Below are 22,415 nucleotides of genomic sequence, written 5' to 3' on the forward strand. Positions count from 1 at the left end.
TTTATATCTTGCCTTTTCTCCAGCAGTTCAAGGTATCTTAATTGGAATTATTCCTTCATTTTATACTCATAACAACCAGGGGTGGTATTCAATTACCTTTGCTACCGGTTCGCAAATGTGAGTGCACACGCCACCTCTGTGCATGCGCACAGTCTTACACGCATGCACAGAGCATCAAAAACTGGACGTGATGATGTCCAGGCAGGTGGGCGGAGCCTCCCACAGCCGCCATTACTGGTTCGCCAGAACCAGATAGAACCAGCTGAATACCACCACTGATAACAACCACCGTGTCAGGAAGGGTGACCTGAGAGTGACTCACCTAAAGTTTTCCAGTGAGCTTCCATGGCAGAAGGTTGATTGTAATCAGAATATAGTATATTCTTTCTTAATCAGTATACTGCAGTGACTCTGGTGTGCAAGTGATATTGAGAGACATAATGCTTTTAATATATAGCCATCAAGTGTGTTAATGATTGGTAGTCTAATCCCATTTGATAACATCATAGTTGGTGGTCATAAGAGCAGTAATTTTTTAGTGTTTTAATTTCAGTTTCTTTCCTAAAATTCACATCAAGATATTGGGCTTTGTCATAATGATAGATGGACTGGTATTCTCTTTAAGCTTTCCACAACAACTCAACAATTCTATTTTAGTCAGTCCACTATCATCCCCGATCCCATCAGCCTGTAGGTGAAGGTAGAATATTTTGTCCCCATATGCATTATCCTGACTCATTTTGTTAATATCTGTTCTCTCTCCTTGAATATGTCCATTTGGAATTCATTATTGTTCCTTTTTTTATTCCAACCACCCTGAATAATTTAGCGTCACCAACTTGGTCATCTCAGTGCTTACTTCTGACTCCAGATCATTTATGAAAAACATCAACAGCACTAATTCCAATATTGATCTTTGCATCTCTGATTGAGAGAAACATCCATTTATTCCTACTCTCTGCTTTTTGTTCTTTAACCAGTTACCGATCCATAAGAGAGCTTCTTCTTATCACATGACTGCTAACTTTGCTCAGGAGTCTTTGGTGAGGGGTTTTGTCAAAGCCTATTGAAAGTTCAAGTAAGCTATATCTTCTGGATCACCCCTATCTACATGCTTGTTGACACTGACAAAGAACTCTTAAAGGTTAGTGAGAATAGGATTTATCTTTGCAAAAGCTCTTTAGCAAGACTTGTTCTAAATGCTTATATTTCTTTTGTGCAGGTGTGCTTCCTTTTTATTGTCATCCTTTGCTGACAAAACTTTCTTTTCAGTTATAATTCCATGATAAGGCCCGTTAACCATGCTGGTAACCACTTAGATTTGGTAGCATCTTTCCAAACCGCAGCACATTCTCCAACAGAGCGCTTACTATTGTATATTTGAGAAAACTCAAAAGATTATAGAAAGCAATTCTAAACTAAACTCAAATTATATTTAACTTTTAATTTCCTTTTTTAATTTATTTCATTTACTTTCCTCTCTGAAAACAAATGTTAGTAATTTTCTACTTCACAATGTTCTATTTATATATAAGTGGCTTCTTTAAAGTGTTGTCAATAGATGGAACATAACATGCCAGAGCCTCTGGAAGCACATTTCTGGTATTTCATCTAAAGTGCTGCACATCCCTAATTTTCACTTTTATCTTTTTGGTATGTTTTTTCCTGAAAGATGCTCCTTAGTATTCCCCAGAAATCAGTTTAGCAGTGGCACATGTATGTGTTTGAATACTAGTACTCTGGGCTCTTTAGGTTAAAGCAGAGCTTATTCTCTTTTCATTCATTCATTCATTCATTCATTTATTCATTCATTCATTCATTCATTTGATTTCAAGGCTATCCAACTCCAAAAGACTCTGAGAAACTTATAATTTTAAAAGAATATTGTACATAATATAAAAACATCATCACTCAAACCTAGCCATACAAATAACCAAAAATAACAAGTACTTTGACCCAGGCCTGACAACAGAATCAAATCTTCACAGACCTACAAAACATTTAAAGGATGAGAACCATATGTATCTCTAAGGGGGTTGCTTGTATTCCAGAGGGTGGCAGCAGCAACAGAGAAGGTATACTTCCTCTGTACCACAGCATGATAATATTTAGTCAAAAAAAACCCCAACAACCCTAGAATGTACCTATTCTGCCCAATTGTGCTGTAGTAAGAAACATCCATTACTATCTGCACCTCTGCTTTTGGCCCCTGCTGTAGCTCCCGGTTGATCTTCAAGGATAGCCCCATGTGGATCACATTTCAATAGTCCAGTCATGAGGTGTCTAGGGTATGACCATCTGAAGAACCTCCCAGTTGCAGAAAAGGTACAACTGCATATGAGGTGGGCCTGTGCAAAAGCCTTCCTAGCCAAGCTGCAATTTACTCTTCAAGAAGTACAGTAATTACAGATTTAGGAGGACTCCTAAATTATATACTAGTCTCAAATAGGGAAATGCAATCCCTTCCAATCTCAGGTTTGAGCCTGATTCTGTTTTTCTTCATCCTAACCCAAATAGCCTTCGGACATCACATTTGTATATTGACAGACTCACATGCACAGTCTGAAGTTTTATACAATTGAGTATTGACCCCCAAATTGAGAGATCTCACCGAGTAGTTTGATTTAGTTGTTAAATAAGAGGAGTGAGAGAGTCTAGCCCTGAGATAGCCCCCCTCCAATGGGGGGCTGTAGGTTTTACGTCTTCCCCATCCTTAGTGACATTGATCAGAACCAATCAGGAGAAGAAGGCCAAAGACTGTAGCAAAATACCTGCAACTCCTGAGCTCTGCATCAAGTCCACAAGGATACCATAGTTGATGGTATTGGAAAATATTGAGATCAATGAACACAATGTTGCATGCATCATCTCCATCCCAGCTCCATCAAAGGTAATTAACAAGCATGATGAATGCTATTTCGATATGGTATCCTGGCCCAAGTTCTGTTTGGAATGGATCCAGATAATCCATCTTCTCCAAAACCCTCAGCAGCTGCTATTAAACTACTTTCCCTTTGACCACAAAGGGAAATCCAGAATGAAAAGATCTAGTGACGGCCTCCTGAAAAGGGATCATACCACTGCCTCCTTCAAGGCCAGAGGAACTCTTTTCAAGAAGCTTAATCACAACCCAATCACAGGTCACTTCTTGGGCTGTCTTGACCACCCAGCAGGAGCATGGATAGAACAAATAAATAGCCAGAGTCACAGTTCAGAGGACCTTATCCATGTGTCCAGGATTTACAGAATCAAACTCAGTCCAGATAACATCATAGGATGATGTCCCAGGCAGCTCATGTGTACTTACTCAGATTCCAAGATTGTTTTTTGTCAGAAAGCATGACTATTCCACACCACTGCTCTACAAATGCTCCTCCTATCTGTCTGTCTCTCCTATCTACAAATGCAATAAAGGCTGAGAAATAATGTTACTAAGCCACACTTGTCCCAAATATCTCCCAGGGCTTAATAGATATAAATCCCTTCTTCTCATACTACCATTTGCTTCATTATCATGAGATGTCTCATTTCTTCTTTCTAGTGTGCAGAACAATTAGCATTTCAAAGAAAGCTGCATTTTGGCATTTAGACATTTTTGAAAGCTTAAATTTGGTTCCCAGGAGTTAATGGCAACATTCAGTTTCCATCCATTGTTTCTTGTCCTGCCTTCTATTGCTTTGGAGAATAGGTTGACCCCCTTCCAGTATTGAAACACTGCTATCATGTCACCCCAACAGTCAAAGAGGTGACTGTTGATCCCTTTGAAATAGATGACTTTTAAAGGACCATTTCTCTGTTCTTTGCTGATTGTCCTCTTTGCAGCCTTCATTATCCTTCTGGAAACATGACATTATTTACCAAATCCTTGATGTGTCTTTAGGTAACAGTCATTTAAGAATCTGGCAAGAGTTTTTCTTATAAAACCCAAGCTCTTTATTTATTGTTTTTACCACTTCACTGTATAGTATTCTAAGTGGCTCCCTGGTAGCTTCCTTTCCGAATAAAGCATCTTTCCTATTTACTTTTTCATATAGTTCTATGCATATTGCAACAGAAGAACCTGTCCACTAACTCCTGTATCTTATCTTGAGTAGATGTATATCAGATTGCACTTTATTTATGTTGCGAATTTAACCAGGTTGCCCGAAGAAGACTTAAATACTATTCAAGATTTTGCCAAGCTACCAAATGAATGGATTTAATGAGAACACAATCTAAGCTAACATTAATTATGTTAAGCTATGCCTGAGGATAAACTGAGGCAATGTAATTTTATTTGAATAATTCATAGTAATGTTTAACTGCGGCATATATTAATGGTAGCACTACAACAGGCCAAGCGTTAAGTGTACATTGTAAAAATAAATAATTTTATCAAGACATGTTGCCTTGGTAAATGTATTGCAGCTCTCAGTTTACATGACTAGCATGTGGTCTGTTTCAATGCTGGATTTGGTAATTTAACATTTGATTTGATATATTTAACAGAAGATTCCTGTTTTTTTCCACCAAATTCCATTCACAGTAGAATTCAGCAGTGTGCCATTCTCTTTCTTTCTTATTCCTATTATATACTGAAGAGAATGTATGATTTTAATAGCATTCAACTCTCCACTAGATCCAAGCAAATTTATTTCAGTCCTGAAAGTTGTTTTAAGTATAATATATTGAATTTCAGAGACATTTTCCACAAATATTTACAGCACACATCATATGCTTTAATAATGAATTAAACATGGAAATGCTAGGATTAAATAAAAGGGTTGAAAGTTATAAAACCATTTGTTATAGCTGTCATTTGGTTGTATGTGTTAGTTAAGTTTTTTTTCCTTTTCCCAATGTTCTTTAAAATTTTCTAGGTGTCTAAAGGCATTTTTAATTTAACATGTTAATATATACCATTCAAAGGAAAAGGTCTTTTACAGTGACTGCTGACATTCCAAAAATGCAGTAAGACAGTACTGCAAAAGTTTAACAGTTTTAGGTCAGATGGATGTCAGCAGGAGAGGCAGAAGTATTTTGACACTTAATTCTTCCATTGACAAGAATACCCTCTAAAAGATTATTAGAGCCTAGGAGGGGTCTTTTACTCTTTTGTTCTCCAATTAGCTTTTGCTAAGTTTGCTATTTTTACTGGTAAGCTTCTGTGTGAACTGGACTCTCTACATTTTTTATGAAAATAAGAATAATAATTACAAGGCAGTTTCCTAATAAATACATTTAGGCAATTATTTCCTAGAATTATTTAGTTTCAAGGTACAGTTAGGAGTAATAATATATAATATCATTTACTAGGGATTGTATTTACTTATTGTCTTACTCACTTACATGCTGCTTCAGATGCAACTGTTCTCAATATATTGTTTTTCTATTATCCAAGAGTTGTGTTAATTAAATCCAGAGTGACATGCTAGCTGTTAAGGGTGGCAAAAGTTAAAACTTAACTTTTCAAGCACAGCAAATCTATATTTGATTTAAAGTACGTGCTGTTTAAATTAGTTTACAGAAAGCCATCCTTTGGGATTACGTATAAGCATCAGCCCTGGGCCTGAGACATCTTTCTTAATGAAATGGGCAGCACAACCATCCCAGGGGTTGCACTGCAAATGAATGAGAAGACTGAGCATGAATTAAACAGTGTTTTTCAATGTAGCGGAGACTCTACTGCACACAAATTGATCAACACTTTTGAAATGGAATATAATACAAAGCCGAGAGAGAAACAAAGATCTCAAACGCTAAGCATTAAAGAAAGAAAGAACTATCTTTAATGGCAGATCATATTTTGGAGGGAGCTGTTCATGTTGTCTGCTTGCAGAATGAATTCGAATGACCAGCAAGGGGCCATACAGTACCATTATCAGTTATTGCTGTTATAGGTTATAATTGCAGAATTGTTGAATTATTTAATATAAACTGAACATTATGTACTTCAAAAACACATAGGGGAAATGATCTTTGGGGCTGTTAAGCTTTGGGGAAGATTTGTTCTAAGCCTAAATTGTGAGTATCCCCTGAAGTAGGATGTCAGCAGGTTTCAGAAGAGCTTCACTGATCTGACTTTTCAGAATCCTTAAGTATTTATTATGCTATTAGAGTTTATAGTAGAATTTAGGTAGGGCTGATCTAATACACGTCCTGTTTTGACCAGATAGTTAGTACTGACAGGGCCAAAACTTTACCTAGCAACAGAAGAGGCCAAATCCGTCATATGTTCTTTTTCCATTGGGACATTACAATTGTCAATACCATGCCTGCAAATACCCACTATGCAGAAATCATTTATTTTCTTTATTAAGATACGTTATATAGAACACTTTTCAGCTCTTTCGGGAATGTTTTTGTCATAGTTTTTTCCAACTTTGTTTCTATCTTTCTTTAATAGTCAGAGCTATCTGCAAGCTACAAGTGAAGTGCCTGGTGGCCATACCCTGGATCCTTCGGCAAACTACAATTCCCCTAAGTTTCGATCAAGGAATCAGAGCTATATGAGAGCAGTAAGCACACTCAGTCAGGCCAGCTGCGTTAGCCAGGTTGGATTCTTTTTCCTGTTATGCATTTTACAATAATATTAATAATTATAGGGTTTTAAAGAACAAATTCAGGAGTTTGACCATGTATCCCAGGCTTATAATCAATAATTTCTACTGGTTATTTTCCTAAGCTGAAAGCTTTGTTTATGTGCAATTTTATAAGATTTTGTGACAGAAACCAGAAGAGTCTCAGGCTGCTTACACACTGAAGTTTGTAAATAGTTTTCAATGGCTTTACACATACACCTAACAAGAACAATTCATAAGTGAAAAAAATAAATTGTAGATACCAATTATCTGCTCCCTTACTGTATATTTTATGGCAAATACTTTCTTTCTTTGATATCATATATGTGAAATAACCCACTGAGTTAATACATCCTTAAGTCAGTGTTTCCACTGCACTAACAGTAATTTACAATATATTATAAGTACAAACAATTAGATTGCGCTCATTGATACCTGCACTTATATCTACAAAGTCACAAATAAAGAAACATTTTTTTTGTTAACTACTTTAAGAAAAAGCTGAATTGGAAACTTAAAGGGAATTGTGAGCCTGTGAGCCATGGGTGAAATGCTCCCGGTTCGGACCGGATCGCCCAATCCGGTAGCGATGGCGGTGGGTGGTTCAGAGAACCGGTAGCAAAAATCCCTGCACCACCACCACCCCATGCCCAGCTGAGCCGCGCGATGATCAGAGGCTTTTTTTTTTTACCTTTAAAAGCATTTTTTCTACAATCTCTTCTGACGAAAAAATGCTTTTAAAAGTTTTAAAAAAGCCTCTGATGATCACGCGGCTCAGCTGGGATTGTCAGAGGCTTTTCAAAGCATTTTTTTCTGCAACTTCTTGGCCGAAGAAGTGGTAAAAAAAAATGCTTTGAAAAGTCTCTGACGATTCCAGCTGAGTTGCCTGATCGGCAGAGAGGCATTTTTTAAAAAGCCTCTCTGACGATCCCAACTGAGTTGCCTGATCGGCAGAGGCTTTTCAAAGCATTAGAAAAAATGCTTTGAAAAGTTTTTTTTTAAAAAAAGTTGGCCACACTCACCCAGTCACATTACCCCCACCACCAAGCCATGCCCACAGAACCAGTAGTAACAAATTTTACATTTCACCCCTGCTGTGAGCCATATGTATTTTCAGAGCCCCATTTTTGCAACTACGTTGTCTAAAATCTACCCCAAGTTTGGGAAATAATCCATATAGATTCAGTGGTATAATTTTTCACATTTTAAAGGAAACCACAAATTAAAGTGGATTCATCATACTTTTTGCAGGCATAAACCACATCCATTGACTTTGTTCCTAGATCAATAAAACACTAGAAAGATCTTTCTCATCCAAGGACACCATCAATATTTCTCCCAAAGCCATATTCCTCCAGTCCTTGTGTGACTTTCAAGAGAATCATGTTCTATAAGACAGGTCTCTGCAATCCAAAGCCACATAATGTTAAATTTTGGTGCATCTGGTTTTGGTATCCCTTTCATATTTAGGTATAAAAAATAAACTGGAGTAAGAATGTTCTTTTTTTTGTAGGGGGCATGGTGGCCTAGTGGTTTAGACACTAGGCTGTTGACTGGAAGGTTCCCAGTTTGAAATCCAAGTACCATATGACTGAGCGAGCTCCAATTCTTGCCCCAGCTCCTGCCAACCTAGCAATTCTAAAGCATGCAAACGCAAGTAGATAAATAGGTACCACTTCAGTGGAAAAGTAACAGCAGTCTGTGTGCCTCAGCTTATAGTCATGCTGGCCAGTTGACCACAGAAAGATCTTTAGACAATGCTGGCTCCCTCAGCTAAGAAACAGAGATGAGCACCGCCACCTACAGTCGGACATAACTGGACAGGAGAAACCGTTATCTTTTAACTTTTTGAAATGTTTTTTGTATTTATTCAATCACTTTCTGTTTAACATTGCTAGGTAGTTGTTATATTGAATACCTGAATTCCAACAGGTCCAGTTGTTATTGCCCACCGTTACTATAACAGGCTTAACAGTTGGAATAGCTATAGTTAGGAAAATCTGAGCAGCATGGGAGAAACGGATTCTTACTAACCTTATGCTGCTCTTGTACAAGAGTCCCAGCAGCTACTGATGCTATAGAGACTATAGTTTTCAGTGCTGTAGATATATACAGAGCTGGTTTGCAGAGCCATGGCAATCAGCAATTCCTCCTCTTCCTCCTTTCTTTTGCAAGGCTAAACAGAAAATGTAGCCAGCACCATTCTAGAATCTTATGCTGCATAGAAGGACTACTACCTTCTGCCCTCTGGGACACCAAGATTTATCCAAGATTTGTTCCCTCCTCCCCCCGGCCCTGTTTAAACAAGCCCTTGAAACCTAGCTTTTTTCCCTCCAGGATGTGGGTTAGATAGAATGGGACGTTTCAGCTGTTTGGCTTTTTTTTAACTTATTTTCTCTGGGTTCTCTTTTGCTGTTATTTTGGTGCTTTGACTGTACTTTGTAAGACAGAGTCATAAGAAATTGGAGCAAAAATACCATATTATTCGGTGTATAAGATGCATTTCCCCCCCCCAAAAAAAGTGGGTGGAAATGTCTGTGCGTCTTATACAACAAATGTTGCCAAAGCCCCGCCCACCCACTGGCCCCCACCCACCAGCTGGAACAGCTGATAGGTGGTATTCCAGGAGCAGGGCCGGATTTAGATGAAAAGAGGCCCTAGGCTATTCCACTTATGAGGCTCTTTCACCTATAGTGAAAGTGTAATTTTAATTTTGCTAACAATTTGAATGTAGGCCCCTCTTGATCTTGAGGCCCCCTCTTGATCTTGAGGCCCTAGGCTGAAGCCTAGTTAGCCTTTAGGAAAATCCGGCCCTGTCCAGGAGGCAGATCCAACCGCCAATCAGCTGCTCATGCTAAATCAGGCTGTGCTGAAGCTGACTAGGCTGTTTGCTGTTTGCTGCAAGGAGGCAATTTGCTGGGAGGCAGAGGAAGAGGCAGATTTTTTTTTCTTGTTTTCCTCCCTAAAAGCTAGGTGCGTCTTATAGTCCGGAGCATCTTATAGTCCGAAAAATACGGTAAATTGATCAATCACAGATTCTCTTGAGTTATATGACCTCATAACAATTTTGTATTATTAAATATCAGAGGAATGAATGATAATTCATTTTCTGTCATATTCCAATTATAGCCTACTGGCTATAATCTATATTCCCCACTTGGTCATGGTTCTATTTTAAAAATAAGGCTAGTGTCAGATCTACAAGGTAGACCAGACTAGGAAACCAAGACCCTATCGATCAAGACTACTTTGATTGTAATAACTATAGTAATAGAATCTTGCAAGTCTGAATGTAGTTCCCTCTCCCTCACTTTGTCTTCATGAGAACTAGGCACGGGCTTGTCTGAGAGGTTTTCTCAAGTTATTTTCTTAGCCCCTACTCAAGGCCTACTTATCTGACTATTGCCTTGGTAGTGACTCTTCCTCCTGTGCTTCAAGGCCGTTCCCTATACCCTCTGGTATGACAAGAGAAATGCTATGTCCACATGGCATTTGGTGATTGCTAGGTATATCTTCTACCATTTCTTCAGAAAACCAAAGGACAATACAAGCTGAGGGTAATGCAGGTTTGATAGAAACCGTTCTTCCTCCCCATCTTATGCATTCTTTGTACCTCTATAATAAAGCATCCATCTATACTGCAGAAAAGGGTAATATGCCATTTTTGTTCTCCCCTTCAACAGAAAACAAAGACCCTTTCTGCTAGCAGATTGGGTTTGTAAGTGAGGAAATAAGACATTCCTCTTCATCATACTTATAATTATGCAAGTCCATCTTTCTTTCTTAATAAATTTTTCTTTGTTTATATCAAACAATTCAAAATAAGAATGTTTGTCTTTCCAGAGTGCCTTTAATACAATTAGTATTTATTTATTTATTTATCAATTTTTTTTGTCGCCTGATTCCCTATGGGAGAATTGAAATAATAATTGCAAGCACTGAAAATAATTGTTTTCAGACCAAATTCATTGTGGAGGTATACTTATGGAGCATGACTATGTGTGGGTAGATACACCTCACTGAAATTATTTAATTAACAATACAGTACATGTTTAATCAACTGCTTCTTCATATTGGCATAGTTCTAGCAATATTACTGGGGTGAGGAGCAAAGTGTCAGCAGCTAGAACTGCTGATGGGCACAATTGCCAATTGGGCTATGGTCAAGAAAAGAAGTGGGAGATCCAAATCTCTTCAGATGTTGGTGAATTCTACATCCAGCAGCCCTATTTGATGGAAATGTTGCTCAAAATATCTAAATGCCCTGCCCTGGTCTAGGATTTCCCTGAAACAGGCATTTCTTGAAACATTTTTTTTAAAAAAATAATATAAGAAAAGCAGTATGCTTTGGTTCTCCTCATATTTCTCCCTACCTGATCTTACTGAAACAGTTAAATGCAGCACCAAGAGAAAACCTATATGGCACGGGAGCAATCTCTGTTGTACTAATTCTTACTTCTTGTAGTTCCTCCTTTTGCACTTCGCATCTGATGTTGTAACAATGTATTGCTCTCCTGGTAGTAGGATGCAATTCAATCAGAACTCTTAAAAGGGGGTTATTTTGAATTCATATCTAGAAAAGTCTGGCTGCATCAGATGATTCTCGATGGTGGTCAGCTTTGCTGGTGTCCAACGTCACTCCTTAGATGTATTTGAGTTCCACTCCCATTTACACCTGTAAGGTACAGAATAAACAGCATTTCCTGGATTGACCATTGACCTATCTGAAAGAAATGACAGCTGGAATACATACTTTCCTGGTCAATATAACAAAAGACAAAAATTTCCATTTATGGTCTGGGGAAACTGCACTTAGTCATGTTGTCCCTTTCATCTTCTGCACCAGGGAATAAAATCTCACTTTGCAGTTTAAAATACAGAATAATTTTCTATTATATCCATTTGAGGAAATGATCAGCCCAATCACATGAAGATCAAGTTGATTCCAGGTCAGAGTTAGCTAACTAATTATAGTTTGAACAAATTAGTGGCCTGTTTGGGGACTTAATCTATTCAGCTTTCATAGTTCACACAATGAACTAAAGGAAGGAAGGGCAAACTAAATGAAGCAAGCACTCGAACCGGAACTCACTGCTGTGTTGTCACAAGAATGGTAATTTGTTGCTTCTAAATATGAAGAGTTGAGGAATTATTTTGTCATTTTTCCTAAAAGTTTTTACTCATCTAAAATTTGAGAAAGGGGGTATTTTAGTTATAGTTATATTTCTGTTTTATTTTCAGGATGATTCCTTCAGAAAGGCAAAATAGTGGCAATGGGAATACAGGTTAACAAAAATTAAGACAACAATTAGAATGCCTCAGCTTTAGGACATTCTTCCTGTTTATTTAATGTAATATAATGAAATTAAATTAAAAACCAATGTCTGAAAATGTTCTTTCAGGCTAACACCGGAATTAAAAGATAGTCTGTTTAGCTCTCAGATTATAGCAAAGGGAAGCTAATTTCAATTAGTTGATGTCTACTGCTGCAATATAAAGAATCTTGAGGAGGGAGTAGAAGGAGTAAATAGGGTTATTGCATTAACTATATTGAAATAAAGTCTTTTTGAGCTCTGATAGTGTATTGAAGCATAATGTATTTCTGCAAAGCCAGTGGGGAAAAAAAAACACACCAAATGCAATGTTGTTGTTTATCTAGATGAGTGAAGCAGAGGTCAATGGGCAATTTGAATCTGTTTGTGAATCAGTGTTTAGTGAAGTTGAAGCTCAGGCCATGGATGCCCTCGGCTTGCCAGGTTGCTTCCGAACCAGAAGTCACAGTTACCTGCGTGCCATTCAAGCTGGTTACTCTCAAGATGATGAATGTCTCCCTTCAATGGCATCTTCTAACATCACCTCAACAATCAGGTCAACAACGGGTGAGTATTCTTCTTTATATATTTTATATAAGAGCCGTGGTGGTGCAGTGGTTAGAATGCAGGTTTGCAGGCTAATTCTACTGACTGCCAACTGCCAGCATTTCGGCAGTTCGATTCTGACCAGCTCAAAGTTGACTCAGCCTTCCATTCTCCCAAGATCGATAAAATGAGGACCCAGATTGTTGGGGGCAATATGCTGACTCTGTAAACCACTTAGAGAGGGCTGTGAAGCACTGTGAAGCAGTATATAAGTCTAAGTGCTATTGCCATTTTATAAGTCTTACATATAAAATGGCAATACAAAAAAGGATGGATGAATTAATTGAAAGCTGCATGTGCATCTCAACCCAGTGATGAGCAAAAAGAAATTATTTTAGTTCTGATATGATTTTATATTTTGCATACTTTTACTGTATTCTTTTTACATGGTATGTTGATTTAGGTTGATATGCTGATTTTATAATCAATTTATATTTTGCATAATTTTAAATAGTTGGGATTCTGTGCGATCTTTTAAGCCTGAGCTTTCTCAGCTCCATGGTAGTTTCAAACCCTGCTCATGCCTTTTATCCCTGAAACTGTAATAACTTAGGTGTCTGGAGGACACTGAAATGATACCAGTTGCTTTGCTGTCTCATGATTTATAAGACTGCTTAGATATTGATGGAGAAAGTGGCAGAAGGAGTGGAAGGGAAGGATGGAAAGAAAGAGAACATAGTTCCTGCTCTAAGCCAAGTACACAAAGAAACCTGAAAGCACCCTAACGAAGAGGAAGTACATACATAATCATGATTATGACATTTATATTAAGGCTTTTTCGTATGTTTATAGCTTATTAATGATTTTTAAAGAGAATTGTGTTATGCTCAAGCTTAGAGCCTGGGTGAATCTCAGCATTCTCTCTCTCTCTCTCCACTCTGATTACTCACCAGGGGATTCTGCAGGGACATAGTTTTTCATTGTTTAATCCTTCTGATCAGTGATGGGTTTCAAAAATTTTTACTACCGGTTCTGTGGGCGTGGCTTGGTAGGCGTGGCATGACTTGGTGGGCATGGCTTCATGGGCATGACAGGGGAAGGATACTGTAAAATCTCCATTCCCTCCCCACTCCAGGGGAAGGATACTGTAAAATCTCCATTCCCTCCCCACTCCAGGGGAAGGTTACCTCAAAATCCCCATTTCCTCCAGATCAGCTGGGACTTGGGAGGCAGAGAATAGATGGGGGTGTGGCCAGTCAGAATTTTTACTACCGGTTCTCCGAACTACTCAAAATTTCTGCTACCAGTTATCCAGAACTGGTCAGAACCTGCTGAAACCCACCTCTGCTTCTGATGCACCATGCAGTAATCTTGGATATAATCTGCACACAGTTACAAGAGTATTTCAGACATCATAAATGCTGTTATACTATTCACTTTTTAGCAGCTTTGGGAGCTCTGGGTAACTGAAGACTGCTCCTAGGAGGTTGTCTCGACTCCTTCAATCCAAAGCCCGCCAAACCTGCCAAAGTCAAAAGTTGTTTCCTAACAGTTTGGTTAAGAGGTCACCAAAGCCTTTAAAATACCATTCACTCTGTTAATCAAACATGGTCATGCTGCAGACATCCAGATCAAGCTACAGGTTCTTGTAGGTAAAATGTGTTTTTACTTAAAACAATATTAAGTTAAAATGCCAATAATACTCGATATCCAGATCAGCTGGCTTGAATTAACTTTCTTCTTTATTTAATTCAAGCCAGTGGGTGTAGATTTTGAATCATATGAACACATTTATGATTTCTTTCATCCTAATACAAATAAGAGGTTTGAGGGGCAAAGAGAGGTGAAAGGAAAGTAGACCAAAGTCCATGGAGAGCCTAACAATGATGGGGCTCCATCTTTTCCAGAGCATGGTTTCTGTACTGCTTGGTTATTCTCGATTGCGACAAGTGGTCCCTTGAGGATTGTTGACCTTTATTTGAAGCTTATCAATTTTCCTTATCATAGGACTTCTAAAATCAGGCTGGGGATCTTTCAGAGTACAAATGATGTTTATGTCATGGCTAAATGAAAGCCTTTGGGTTTCTAGATGGTGATGCTTTTCTGAATTCTAGTTCTCCATAGCCTCAGATGAGAAGACAGGTTTGTTTCTGACCCCAAGACTATTGAGCATAAAATCTTTCATCATACAGGTACAGTACTGTAGAATGTTAGATGAGCAAATGCTTTTTATTTTAAAGCAGGACACAAATAATTAGCATATTAGAGACAGTTAAGCAAAAACACTAAATCAAACCACTTCATCATACACCATCAGTTTCCATGTACAGGTTTACAGTATATATTTTTCTATGAACGTGAATTGTTTACATTCAGTATTATAGTTCGGACAGCGGTTTACTAGTCATCTGTTATTTGTAAGAACAGACCTCTGACTCTGCATGCACAACTTTCAGAAATATAGTCCAATAGCTGAAACACTGTGTGGCATAATAAAGTTTAGGACAATTTTGAAGATCAGGTTATCTCCTACAATATCGACAAACAATTCGCTGCTGGCTCCTGAACTATGAATTCACTTCCTCAACCAAGTTCCCTGACTCCTTCATTTTGCACATCTAAAGCCTATCCTCTTCTCTTTAATTAACTAAAGAGTTCAGTTTTGTTGTCTTTGTTGTTTACCCTATAAACCTGATGAACATGCTGCTCTAATTAGCTTTGTTAGTTTATATTGTTGATATTTGATGATAATATTTGATGATAATTATTTTATAAGCATTCTCTGAAAATGCATACATTGTGTAACCTATGAAGAGGTATTGTTTTCTTTCATTACAAACAATCAATGTACAAATGTTAATTTCACGAATTGATCATCTGAATAGAGCCTTTTGTTATAGTGTTTATTAGTGGCCTTTTCCTCTTTGCAAAGGGACGTGGTGGCTCAGTGGCTAAGATGTTGAGCTTGTCGATCGAAAGGTCGGCAGTTCAGCAGTTCAAATCCCTAGTAACAGGGTGAGCTCTCGTTATTTGTCCCAGCTTCTGCCAACCTAGCAGTTTGAAAGCATGTAAAAAATGCAAGTAGAAAAATATGAACCATCTTTGGTAGGAAGGTAACAGCGTTCCATGTGCCTTTGGCATTTAGTCATGCCAGTCACATGATCACCGAGACGTCTTTGGACAGCGCCGGCTTTGAAACGGAGATGAGCACCGCCCCCTAGAGTTGGGAACGACTAGCACGTACATGTGAGAGGAACCTTTACCTTTACCTCTTTGCAAAATAAATAAATAAATAATAATTTAAAACCTTCTAAATCCAGTCATGCAATTAAACCATGACACACTACTTCATACCAATGAAACATGAATATTATTTGTATTTATAATATTAAAAAGAACCACAGTGTATTGAGGGGGTGTCGGGCAGGGAGAGGTCAAAAAAGTCAAGATTGCAGCTATAATCATGTAAGTCTCTCGCAACACATGTAAAAAAGGATCAAGAGTTGGACTGCATGATTGTAGGTGCAGTGTTGATTTTTTGACCCCTTGTGAACAACTTTGAATCTGTTTTGAGACAAAAAGATCTCAGATGACACTGGCTTAGCTTAATGTGGAATGTGAAGCATAGATATTGCGCTGCCTTGTGTGGTAGACCAGGCAGGAAACATGGCCAAAATGAGCTAATTTTACTTTATAGTAAGATTACATGAATAGCATCTTGCAAGTCTGAAAATACATTTCTACCACCACCACCACCACCACCATCATTACCTAGGAAAGGAGGGAGGGTCTTTTCTCAGCCTCTTACCCCACCCACATTCCTGCTGGGCACTGCTGTTTTTATCTGATCATTCCCTTGTCTGTATCTCTTCATTCTGTTGTTCTGTCCCCCATCCTCACACAGACAAATGCAGTATCAAACACACCTGCCAATAATTTATTGTATAAACAGACCAGAATTCCTGGCAGATGAGAGTTCTGGCAGCTAACTGTAAAATGCCTGCCAAGTCCAATTAGTACTCCCAAAAAGCAGGAGAGACCTTATCTGCAGTCCGTTTCCAGAGCGACAAATTATCCACAAGCGTTTAGTCCAAAATATATCTGAGCCGAAGTGCAGGATTCACGATGTGACTCTTTAGAGTTTAAACTTTTGTCCGTCACAAAGCCTGCCGAGCAATCACGCCCCCTTTTATCCCTTGTGGGGGGTGGCTCAGTGACTCAGCTCAATCCCTGGCCCTCCCATGCCTCTTCCTTTGCTGCGCACGCTTCTCCCTCCAACGCTGCCTGGGATCAAGCCAGGATTCATTATTATCACTCTCTATCAATGGGTGCTCCGAAATGCCTTCCTCCTGGCCCATCCCAAGCTGTTCCTCCTGGCCTTCGGATGGAACATGAGGCATTGCCAGAGAGGAGGGTCCTGGAGAGGGAGGCCTTGTCGGTTCCTTCCCCTCACCTTCTGAGTCCTCTTCCTCCATGAGGACAGGCTCGAGAGTCAGAGTCACAACATCTGTCTCCTGTCTCCCACATACCATTATATGGACTGCCCAATGTATTCACACTCATTTTGTCCCTTAGAGTTTTCCCTTAAGCACACACACCAAAAATAAATATAATTTTCATTAAAAGACTCTCACTTTATACATTCGATGTAAAGCAGATCATCACGTTAATCAGGAATGATTTCAGAAAGACAGGAGTAATACATATTATTGTTATCATACCCAAAGTTGGGGGAGTAAATGGTTTAATGAGAAATACATTGGAGGAGAGAAGCGCATTTCACCTGGAAGAGGTTTCTGCAACTTTGCCCCTTTCATATACATTGTGTCCCCATTGTCCTGCTGTTCCAGTTTAACACATCTGAAGGCCATACAGGGAGGGAAAAAAATCAGTCTGAAAGGTTCTTAATTCCCAGTATAGACCCTAGAAATTTCAACCTAAATCAAAAATAAATTGCACTATTGAGCTCAATACGAAAGCAGCATAAAGTCCAAGGAGCTCTTCTTAATAGAAAAGAAAATAAATATGCCGTATAGCTCAACCTAAAAATTGCCAAAGAGCTCCTGGCAGGTTATGAAAAGGAATGAGTCCCAGAGGAAAATATCCAAGGGAAAAAACTCAGCTTCTGATCAGTTCAGTTTGACCCTGGGAATGATAACAAGAGCCTAAGACTTGGCGTTGGCTGGATTCATGCAATCGGGCTTGGAGGCCATTTTTTAAAGGGAAGTGCCATGACAGTTCTGGCTGTAGCTAAAGGGGAGAAAGTCGTTTCTGCTCTTGAGGTTGATCAAGTGAACAAGTCTGTAACAGACTTTGGGAAACTATTTAAGGTCATGTTGTGTTGAATTTACGCAGATTGGTCTTAATCAGCCATCTTGCTGATCCCATAACACCAGCAGTGAGGAGGCGACATCACTGGGAAAGTTATATTGGTATAGCTGTAGGGGAATGGCAAAGAGCAGCTTTAAAAGTCTGAGCCCACAGACAGCAGCTATCAACAAATTTCTATGGCTATAATTACAAGTTCCGCTCACATTTTTAAATCCAATTGATTCAAAAATGATCACACAGCAGGAGGAAATATAGTTTCATGCCAATAATAAAATCTTCTCGTATTAACTTCAGAATTATTTGAGATGCAAATTATAGCACGTTGCCAAGGCATCAGTGATAACAGCATATCTTCATGAGGTCACAAAAAATAATTGGAGCAGTATGGTGTAGATTCTTGACAAATTCCAATCTATGATTTATCTATTATTGTGCTGATATGGAATGTGCAGTTACATCCTAAATATTGTCAACATTCAAATGCAATCACTCCCACCTTACAGTTTTTTAATCTGTCCTATTTGCTAATAGAAATAATTATGTAGCGCTCATCTGTATGACTTGAAATTTATGAAGTACAGGTAGTCCTCAACTTACGACTACAATTGAGCCTAAAATTTATGTTGCTAAGTGAGACATTTGTTAAGTGAGCTTTGCCCCATTTTACGACTTTCCTTGCCAAAGTTGTTAAGTGAATAACTGCAATTGTTAAATTAGTAACCCAGCTGTTAAATGAATCTGGCTTCCCCATTAACTTTGCTTGTCAGAAGGTTGCAAAAGGGGATCACATGACCTTGGGACACAGCAACAGTCATAAATATGAACCAGTTGCCAAGCATCTGGATTTTGATCACCTGACCATGGAGATGCTGCAACAGTCATAAGTGTGAAAAACAGTCATAAGTCACTTTTTTCAGTGCCGTTGTAATTTTGAACAGTCACTAAACAACCTGTTGAAAATTGAGGACTACTATACATAACTGATACAACTCTAATGCAATTTAAGCCCCCCCCCAGGGGTGAAATGCTCCTGGTTCAGACCGGCTCGGGCAAATAGGTAGCGATGGCGGCGGGCAGTTCGGAGAACCGGTAGCAAAAATCCCTGCCCCCTCCCCCCATGCCCAGCTGAGCCGCGCGATCATCAGAGGCTTTTTTTTCTTTTAAATGCCTCTGAATTAAATGCCTTTAATTAAGCAAGTTTGTGATGCCTGGACTTCTCCCTGCTAAACCAACCTGAGCATATTAAATTCCAAAAAACAAATCAAAAGCAATTGTTTTTGAGGTTGCAATCCCTACCACCAATGCAGCGAGAAGCTGAGTTTCTTAAATTTTTCTCTGTTTACTTATCAGTCTATTAGAAATGTCTCACAGGAGTCGGGCAACTTAATACTTGATTAACCATTAAAAGTCTGATAAAAGAGATGCATTTTGATAAGATTTTTAAAATTACTCCTTCCTTCTTGGATCTGACGATCCAAGCTCTGACGAGTTGCCTGCTAATCAGGCAACTCAGCTGGGATCGTCAGAGTCATTTAAAAGAAAAAAACTTTTTTTCTTTTAAATGGCTCTGACGATCCAAGCTCTGACGATCCCAGCTGAGTTGCCTGATTGTCAGAGGGTTTTTTAAAAACCCTCTGATGATCAGGCAACTCAGCTGGGATCGTCAGAGCCTTTTGAAAGCATTTTTTTACATGGTTTTACATGTAAAAAATGGTTTTAAAAGTAAAAAAAAATGGCCATGCCCACCGAGTCACATTACCCCCCACCACCAAGCCACGCCCACAGAACCGGTAGTAACAAATTTTAGATTTCACCACTGCCCCCCCCCTTTTAGAGGATACATCATCTTCAGTTTTAAAATGCAAACCAAATAGATTTTTACAAGCATTGTCTGTCTGTTTGCTGTTACTATTGAGAACAAATTAATCCAGTTGGGTAGAACGAAGATCCCATGAATAAAACGGGGTGGGTGGGGAACGAGGGACTAATTTTTAAAATCTTATCAAGATGCATCTCTTTTATCAGACTTTTAATGGTTAATCAAGTATTAAGTTGCCCGACTCCTGTGAGACATTTCTAATAGACTGATAAGTAAACAGAGAAAAATTTAAGAAATTCAGCTTCTCGCTGCATTGGTGGTAGGGATTGCAACCTCAAAAACAATTGCTTTTGATTTGTTTTTGGAATTTAATATGCTCAGGTTGGTTTAGCAGTGAAAAGTCCAGGCATCACAAACTTGCTTAATTAAAGGAATAAGAGTATCTTTTCTATAATTCCATAATCTGTGGGCAGGATAGCAGGCGCAAAAATATGCCAATGCCCACATTTTGGAATTAACAGTGTTGAAGTAACACAGATATGAACTGAAGTACCCAGTTCATATCAGTGACTTGAAGTCATATCACCTAGGCCTACATGGTCACCATTTGCAGCCTAAGTCCCCAAATATGATTTCTAGCAGCTGCAGTCCTGTTCATTTATTTTCAAAAGAAAACCTCGGTATCTTCAGTGGAGTGTACTCTTTGATGTTTTTAGGGTTGTATTTTCAGAGAACTTTTAAAATAGGTCTGCTGTTTGAAAATCAGTCCCACTAAGCATGATCAAAGCAACCTACACTTTGACCTCCATTTCAGGTGCACAGATTCTTATTGATACATGAATGGATTTATCATTTGTTGTTTGCTGCAAAGATTCTCTAAAGATGTTTACAGTGATAATTTCCAGATAGATCCTTCAATGGTCATTTGTCATCTCCATATCAGTTTAGCTCAAGTTTCTGTAAGAAATTAATTAAATTTTGTATCACTGTTTAGCAATCATATGGAAGCACTAAGTACATCTGATTTTAAAAGACTCAATTTCCTGATTTTTGTTTTACTGGAGTAAGAGTAAACCATAGCATTATGATGCTGGCTAAATCTCCAAGTTTTGTACCTGGCTAGCAAGGGAAATTGGATTGGGAAGGGTTAAAAGAAGTACTGTGGAAAGAAAGGGAGCATATCTTAATATCTAACCCTAACCCTAACACCCACCCCACCCCCACCCCCCACCCCCGCTTACTGGTGGTACCTTTGAGTTAATTTTTAACTCCTGGAAACTGGAATGGGACAACTTGCTATGGCCAACACGGCACAGTCAACTCGCCATAGGAAAACTTGCCACAATTCAGCAAATACAAAAGTTAAATGAATTTCAACAGAATCATGACCAATAATAATAAAAGAAAGAAAGCCAAGCCAGAAATACAAGAGTTACAATCATTTCCATGAAAATGTATAATAAAAGTAACTCTTAAGAGCCTTGATAGTACAGTGGTCTACGCACCCTGTTATTAACACAGCTGCCTGCAATTTACTGCTGGTTCGAATCTCTCCAAGGCTCAAGGTTGACTCAGCCTTCCATCCTTTCTAAGGTAGGTGAAATGAGGACCCAGTTTGTGGGGGCAATAAGCTGACTTTGTATAAATATACAAAAGTATGAAGGCTATTGCTTAACGCATTGTAAGCCGCCCTGAGTCTCCGGAGAAGGGCGGCATATAAATCAAATTAAAAAAAAATAAAAATTTTTTAAAAAAACTGAAATGATTAATGCAGTGTTGAATTGTCCCATGGCGAGTTGGCTGTGGTGATTGGCCATGGCAAGTTATCCTGAAGTCTGCTTGGACATGTCCCTGAAGTTTTCTTGGAAAGATTTCAGGCGTGGTTTGCCCTTGCTTGCTTCCTAGGGCTGAGAGAATGAATGGCCCCAAATCACCCAACTGGTTTGTTACCTCAGGTGGGGATTCAGGATCTCCTGGTTTCTAGTCTGGCAAAATAAAAAGTAAAATAGACTAATAGCCTTAATAAAACTCCATCTCTCAATAAGCAATTCAAAGCCCAAAGAAGTAGTAAACAGAAACCAGCAAATAGAGAATACTTTAAAAAGAGAAGAGCTATACAAGATTTCTCTGAGTCAGCTCATCTATTTCTACTGGAGTTGTCCTCTCATTAGAAATTACTAAAAGTGTGATGAAAACAAGTTTTTGGAGGAGTGGGAGCCTGTTAACAAGATAGTAACATTGGAGATGGAATATGTGTTAATTGGTGCTACCTTGACATCCTCATTTCTCAGTACATTTATCAAAACTGCTCTGGCAACACAATTGATATGTTTCTTTTTGTGAAGACAATAATTCTTTCTTGAGAATGCTTACAGTAGAAGGCAAGGAAGTAAGTTGAGGCTTGCTAATTATATATAGTCATTCTTATATCATCCGTTATCTTTGAATATGTATATGGCACAATGGCATAGTGGTTAGAATGCAGTTTTACAGGCTGACTCTGCCCACTGCCATGAGTTCAATCCTGACCGGCTCAAGGTTGACTCAGTCTTCCATCCTTCTGAGATTAGTAAAATGAGAAGCCAGATTGTTGGGGGCAATATGCTGACTCCGTAAACCGCTTAGAGAGGGCTGTAAAGCACTGTGGAGTAGTATACAAGTCTAAGTGTGATTCTTATTGCTATTATCATTTTTCCTCTTTTCCTGAAATATATAAATATGACTGCATCATTTTGTCTGTAGAAGAGTCCCCCCGCCCCGTTCCCCCCACCACTATTTTCTAGAGGGAATCCCTCCACTGAACACTGAATAAATAATAACTGCAGTGAGCCTTGATTATTGGACTCC

The 22,415-nt window shown here is 38.7% G+C and overlaps 1 protein-coding gene across 4 annotated transcripts in view; it reads left to right on the forward strand.

Annotated features, from left to right (window-relative positions):
- Positions 1-22,415, forward strand: part of DLGAP2 (DLG associated protein 2) — a 459,052-nt gene that overhangs the window by 399,808 nt on the left and 36,829 nt on the right. For all 4 annotated transcript variants that reach the window (XM_034436765.3, XM_034436764.3, XM_034436770.3 and 1 more), the window contains 2 exons: positions 6,386-6,533; positions 12,220-12,439. In XM_034436765.3, the coding sequence (XP_034292656.1) occupies positions 6,386-6,533; positions 12,220-12,439 (368 nt within the window). The remainder of the gene's footprint in view (positions 1-6,385; positions 6,534-12,219; positions 12,440-22,415) is intronic.

This window comes from Pantherophis guttatus, chromosome 1 (genome assembly GCF_059756535.1).
Source record: "Pantherophis guttatus breed Tessera chromosome 1, ASM5975653v1, whole genome shotgun sequence".
Taxonomy (NCBI): domain Eukaryota; kingdom Metazoa; phylum Chordata; class Lepidosauria; order Squamata; family Colubridae; genus Pantherophis; species Pantherophis guttatus.